At 42.5% G+C, this 6,903-nt stretch overlaps 1 protein-coding gene across 1 annotated transcript in view; it reads left to right on the plus strand.

Annotated features, from left to right (window-relative positions):
* LOC103803851 (cullin-4A) overlaps positions 1-6,653 on the plus strand; it is a gene marked incomplete at both ends in the record, with an annotated part of 25,650 nt that extends 18,997 nt beyond the window's left edge. Inside the window, 4 exons of the mRNA XM_009076430.1 lie at positions 1-32; positions 3,276-3,468; positions 4,822-4,926; positions 6,543-6,653. The exon at positions 1-32 is cut by the window's left edge and continues 105 nt beyond it. Of these exons, the coding sequence (XP_009074678.1) occupies positions 1-32; positions 3,276-3,468; positions 4,822-4,926; positions 6,543-6,653 (441 nt within the window). The remainder of the gene's footprint in view (positions 33-3,275; positions 3,469-4,821; positions 4,927-6,542) is intronic.
* Between the last annotated feature and the right edge of the window lie 250 nt (positions 6,654-6,903).

Genomic DNA, 6,903 nt, shown 5'->3' on the forward strand with positions numbered 1-6,903 from the left:
TCCTTTTGCAACATTGGAGTGAATACATCAAGGTATTTCAGAAATCTGTTACTAATGTCCAAACTTTATGCTGTTATCATCTCTTTCTTCTATCAAAACCAAGAATAATATGTAGGTGTAGCCATCAAAGTTTTGTTTTAATGAAATATTGGGAGGGATGTTCATACTTCCCCCCCAATAACCATCACATGATGAGAAACAGCTCCACCTGCTTTGGTGGGTTGATTTCTCCTTGGCAATTGTTTTCCTTATAGGTTTGAATATTACACAGGATGTTTTGGTTTGCTTTGTTCCTAAAGAGATCCACATCCACATGTGTTTAGAGTATGGACTGTAATATGTGTTGGTTTGCTGCAAATACTCAACTGTTTATCTGTCTTAAAACCAGTGAAACCTCCGAGTGTTGCTGTTGTGCCACAGGTTAGCAGTGCTACATCTAACCAACCTACAGCAGTGCTGATGAATTGTTAAGCTATTTGGAACTGAATGTTCCTACTGGAAATAATTATAGAACCACAGAATTTTAGGGCTTGGAATGGACCTTAGAGATCATCCAGCCCCAACCTCTGCCCTGGGCAGGGACACCTCCTCACTAGATCAGGTTGCTCAAGGCTTCATCCAACCTGGCTGTGAACACTGCCAGGGTTGGGGCAGCCACAGCCTCCCTGGGTAACCTGGGACAGTGTCTCACCACCCTCACAGGGAGAACACTTCTTCCTAATATCCAACCTAAATTTCGCCTCCCTCAACTTGAACCTCTTACCCCTTGTCCATCATCAAAGTCCTATTTAGATGCTCCAGGTTTCTTTTGTTAGGCATGACATGCATATAGTATGCTGCCCCAGAGAGCTTGCACTCCAGTGTTCTTGCAAGATGAAGGCAGGGAGGCTTCACAGATGATTTTTCTCTTGAGTTGATAATTCCTTATGGGATGGTTGTCCCCTGAATTGCCCATGTGTCCATCAGCCTTCAGGACTAAGTGCACAGCCTGAGTTCATTTCAGAGGTGCCTTTCCTGCACACCTCTGTCTGGAGTTCAGCATGAGCCACCAGTGCTGCAGCCTGAGGGTGTGGGACATAGTCACCCCTCTGCCCCTCAGAACCAAGGTGGGGTTTGCTCCTTAGGGTGTCATCCAGTGTCCCCATATGCAGCCCATGGATCCATGGACAGCTGGGCCAATTGAACAGTTTGCTGTGGCTGAGAAGGAACATCTTTCTTGCCCCCAGATCAGGCTCCTGACTTAACTTCTAGTGCTGCCTTCCACTCCACAGTCTCTTTTGTCATCTGTTTTAACACAGTCTCTGGGCAGGGGCAGGTTTATCCCAAGTTTAGTGAGGTAAAGATGCTCACAGAAAAGTCCAAGGAACAAAGCAGGAGTTCATGACAGGCAGCAAAATAAGGAAAGGAGGACCAGAACCTCTTCTTTCATAGCAGCAAGTTGTTAAGTTGGCTTATCATACCTTCTGTCTCACAGAATCAGACCTTCTATGGCTTCAAGATGGTTCTGTACATACTCAAAATGCTAGAAACCTTTTTTTTTGCGGTGTCATAAGTCTCCTTTTGAACATTCTGTATGACAGAATGCATTAAAGAGAGACTTCAAGAACTTCTAACCTTTGCCTTGTGAGTCAGGTTCCTGGGGTGAAGGCCTGTGCTCTATTGTAGGCACCTTTTGATGATTTCAGAGGAGCCACTCGGGTTTTCTCTAGCTCAGTTTGCTATGTGCAGGATGGGGGGAAAATGCCCTGCAGTTTCTGAAGGTAACTGATAGAGACTGTGAGATGCCCAAATGCTGTATTAGTGAAGGGGAAATTGTGAAAAGTTGAAGATTTGATGGATTAGGTGATCATCAGAGATCCCTTCCAGCCAAACCATTCTGTGATACACATGGTGAATCTAAAGACCTTGGGCAGCCTTGTGTTGAGCTTCACCCTGAAACGTTACTTGGCAAAGATCTCAGTCAAAGATGACAGTGGCTAATTAGATCTTGAAGTGGAAACTCTGAGGTTTGAGAGGGATTTCTCCATCTCTCTTTTACTGTTGTGGCTAACATACTTCATTTGGGGGAAACAGACCAACTGGACACTGTTTTGCTGTCACTGTGCAGATGTTGCTCTTTCTCACCTTGGAAAACTGATCATTCTGTCCGTGGTTACTAAGCAATTGTAAATTGTCCAGTAGGTTAAAATCACAGAATCAGTGAGGTTGGAAGGGACCACAATGGTCATCTGGTCCCCCCTCCTTCCTCCAGCAGGGCCACCCTAGAGCACATGGCTCAGGGTTGTGTCCAGATGGTTCTGGAATATCTCCAGTGAGGGAGAATCCATGACCTCTCTGGGCAATCTGTTCAGTGCTCAGTGACTGCACAGGGAAGAAGTTCTTCCTTATGTTCAGGTAGAATTCCTCCCTTTCAGAATATTTTGGCTCCCTAGACAAATGGGGTTGTATCTCTAGGATGATAATGTATGAACAAGAGGAGAAAGTCGAGTCTGCATCTGCTTCTTTCACATGGGGAACTTTTAGAATCATATCATAGAATCATAGAATTTAGGGGTTGGAATGGACTGGATAGACCATCTAGCCCCAACCCCCTGCCCTGGGCAGGGACACCTCCCACCAGAGCAGGTTGCTCAAGGTTTCATCCAACCTGGCTGTGAACACTGCCAGGGTTGGGGCAGCCACAGCCTCCCTGGGCAAGTTTCATTGCAAGTCATCTAGGGTTTTCCTTGCTTTAGAGCCCTTGCTGGAAGGGAAGTCTTGGAGTGAAATTCAGCTGTGCAGCAGTTGAATTTCCACCACCTGTTCCATCAACAGATCTCTCTAGTGGGCTTAATAGAAACAGTGCAAAGTTTTCCTTTACCCCTAACATTTCTCAGGCAGTTTCCATACAATTTATTTCCCATGAATCATGTAGTTCTGTATCTAACTGTAAACTTGCATATCATACTCATGTCTACTGTGTATTTATTTATTTAATTTATTATTTTATTTCTTTTAGCTTTTGTCTTCAGTGTGTATAATCTTTAAAGCCAACACTAATGTTTGAAATCCATTAATGTGTGTCTGGGTTTTTCTTTTCAATTTCAATGCATCTCATTTTCTTTTTTTTTTTTTTAAACTTGGAGTCACCTAAGTAGCTCTGTAAAAAAAGAATAAAAAGCAAAAGAACAACATTAGTCTTTGTAATGATGTAGAATTTCTAAGGGTGATTGTGTCTGTTGGGGAGATAGGGAGCCCTCTGAAGTATTTCACTATCAAAAGTGTTTGTTTTACAGAACTTTGGGACAACAATAGTGGTTAATCCTGAAAAAGACAAGGATATGGTGCAAGAGCTACTAGATTTTAAGGATAAAGTGGACCATATCATAGAAGTGTGCTTTCAGAAAAATGAAAAGTTTGTAAACTTGATGAAGGAGTCCTTTGAAACATTTATCAACAAGAGACCAAATAAGCCTGCAGAATTGATAGGTACAACAAATGTTTTTCTGTGAACTCTCTCAAACCCCTGTAGAAAGCATGATAAGATAATTGCTGCTGATGTGCTAGTGCGATAGTGATGCCGTGTGCATTCTGCTTTAGGAGACTGGTTTTGGGTTGGGGGTTTTTTTGGGGGGATACAGGGCAAAAATGTTAACCTGTGGGTTCCAGAGGCTTGGGTGTGCCAAGCATGATGCCACCTCCACCTCCTGCTGTCCCTGAGCTCTGCTGCTTGCACGGGGCCTGGGGCTCACCACCGCGCAGGGAGAGCAGTGCTGACACCACCAGTGGCATCAGGGGTTAGGGGCAACCAGCAGCTGTGGCCAGTCAAAGGGAACTGGGTTTGATTGTGGTGGTAGAGGAGATTTTTTGGGTGTTTTGGATGTCTCTGCAAGGACTAAGCACAGCCCATTAAGCTGCCTTGAAGGCTGAAGTTGGGGTAATGATTTTAAAGCCTTCAGATGCATGAGATGGAATAGAGTGGAACAAAAACTGCCTTAGAGGGGGAGCTAGTGCTTATTAATAACAAAAATCTCTCTAAAATACTACTATTTGGTTTACCCCAGATCTGGCATAAGCCATTCTGACTGTTTTGCCTGCAGCAAAACCAGAGCTGTGGCATTTTCCACCAGGAGAGGAACCTGCTCCTTGGTTGGTTGTTTTTCCCTTTGTACATTCTTTTAGCCTTTCTTCAGTTTATTTTGTGTCTTCCTTGTAAGATCAGCTTTAGTTAGGGCAGGTTGCACAGCACAGTGATACAAGTTGCAGCCATGCCATGGGCTGCTGTCATCTGTGGGTCGTTGTGTTTCAGCTCCTGCAAAGGAGCAGGAGGTTGTGTGAGGATACTAATGTGGCTTAATAAATCCTTAGCTACCTTCATGGCTTAACCTTATTTCTGGCATTCTGAAGCTACTAACTTGAAAGCATTGCTTCTGTTGAAGATTTGGTGTGCTCCTGCCAAGGAGCATGAGGGACATGGTCAAGGGCTACACAAACCTAGTCCTCTTTGTGTTGTTTGTTTCTGTTTCTCATTAAGTACATTCATATGCATTGTATGCTACCCAAACATTGTCTCTCCACAATTTATGTGCTTGTTATGACTGTAACAGGAAAATGTGGGGGTTTCTAATGCATTCATTGTAGTGGTTCTGCTGTATTTTTCCTTGGACTATTCCCTTTTGCAGTACTGTCATTCCATAGGGGATGGGAAAACAGAAAACATAAGTTATCCTACCTTATTTTAACATGTATTGAACCTATAGTAACATTTCCTGTGGGAAATGCTTAAGTTGGTTGTTTTAATTGACTTTTTTTAAGCTGTTAAACCATTTTATTCACTTGTAGCAAAATATGTGGACTCCAAGTTAAGAGCTGGTAATAAAGAAGCAACAGATGAAGAGCTGGAAAGAATCCTTGACAAAATCATGATCATATTTAGATTCATTCATGGTAAGAACTAGCAGTACAGCATTGATGCAATGAAAACTGTTTTCCTTGCTCTTTCCTCTTAAGTGTGAGAGATGTTTTTCAGCATCAGTTTTGGCTCAGCTTGGTGTTAAGTTCAGGTTGCCCTTACAGCTGCAGGAGCACATTAAACATAGCAGGAGGACAGACTAGTTGTGTGGAGATTGGCAAGTTACAGACCTGTCCCAGTCTGTGAGTGGAGACCTGAGAGTTAGAGCTGCTGTTGGAACCACAACCTCTCCACTAATGAGAGATAATTAGTACAGGTTCTCTCTTCTCTGTCCACCTCAGTGTGTCAGAGGTGCAAAGTACATGAACCCCCAGCAACTAATGACTGCACAGAGGAGGGCTCAGAATTAGTGGAAAAAAGGAGTTTTGCTGTGTTTTTCTGCCTTTGAAATGCAATTTCCTCATGTATGTTCCTATCCAAGCAAAACCCTGGAGTGTCTTGGATTGGATATCAGGAAAAACAACATGATCTAGTTCTGTTTTGGGGGAAGTGGAGCATGTATCCTGGGCTGGAAGAAGCAGGAACTACCCAATTCCCTGTTGGTTTGTTCTGAGAACTTTGGGTTTCTCTCCTCATGAAATCCATGGCAAGTCCAATATACTGGAAAGTGACAAGAAATCAGTCATAAAGTAGTGTCATTTGCATCATGAGTTTTGCCAAATGCAAAGGGTGTTGGATGGAGATGGTGAATGAAAATAGTTGCACTGGTAACTTGTCAGCCTAAGAGGTTAATTTCTGTTCATCTGTAACTTTCAGCAACACTTTTCATCTTGATATTTTTGTAGTACTGAGCTAAAAGGGCAAATTCATTCTGAGCTGACAAGTCTTTTTAGAGAGCAGATGATAATTAGTAGCTATTTTCTGGCCATTGGATGCAGCTGTTTGATGGAACATCACCTCAGCAGAGGATGGGATGAAGCAGGAAGAAGAGTGTCAGAGGACTGAATTCATAATTGTGTTTGTGAGGAATTAAGGGGGGCATAGACAGGGCAAATAGTGCCTTGAGCTACAGTGAATTTGTTCCTCTTGAAAGTGAAATAGCTTGCTGATATCTTTGCACTATCAATAGGAAAGGTATGCAGAAGTTTTGGTTTAAGGTGTGAAAGTTTGTGGGTGTCTCTATGACTCCTTCCTTAAAAAGGCTATTGATAACCCAAGCGAGAAGACTTCTGTCCATTTTTCCTCAGCTTAGGCTTTTAAAGGATGTTCTTTAGCACAGAGAAACCCCAATCCCCTTTTTCTTTTTGATGTTCGTAAATCAGACTATGGGAGGGAGAGCATTCCAGGTTCCAGAAGAACAATATCATGTGGTTTGCCACTGATGCAATAGGAGATGCAAGGCAGCCCATATTTCTGGGGGGAGGACAAAAGAAGAGAGAGAGAAATAGATTTTGCATAATATGTTAAGCAAATGATCAAAAGATAAAGTGAACAAGTTTTCTACGTGTTTTTCTTCACTGCTGCATCATGAATATTGTTCTGCTGATCAGCATGTCGTGACAAAGGTTTGTGTCACAAACCTGAATGCAGTGATGCAAACAGAATGTTTCATTTCAGCTGTACTTGATGTTTTGTTTCAATTTCCATACAGGGAAAGATGTGTTTGAGGCGTTTTATAAGAAAGACTTGGCCAAAAGATTGCTGGTTGGAAAAAGTGCATCAGTAGATGCTGAGAAGTCTATGTTGTCAAAGCTTAAACATGGTAGGTGTCTTCAGAGGTCTTCAATGTGTATTATGTTTTGGCACTTAAATTTGAGTCCTTATTTTCTTATGCTTTAAAAAGTGACAAGATACATTTTAAGTAGTAGCTGTTGCTTAGTTATTAAACACATAACTGTATCACATCTTTCACTGTGCTCAGCAAGAACTATTAGGCTGAGCCATTAGGTATCATAGAATAGAATCATCAAGTTTGGAGAGAGCCATGAGGTCATCCAGTCCAACCATTAACC

The sequence above is a fragment of the Acanthisitta chloris genome, unplaced genomic scaffold, assembly GCF_000695815.1.
Source record: "Acanthisitta chloris isolate BGI_N310 unplaced genomic scaffold, ASM69581v1 scaffold36326, whole genome shotgun sequence".
In the NCBI taxonomy this organism is placed as follows: Eukaryota; Metazoa; Chordata; class Aves; order Passeriformes; family Acanthisittidae; genus Acanthisitta; species Acanthisitta chloris.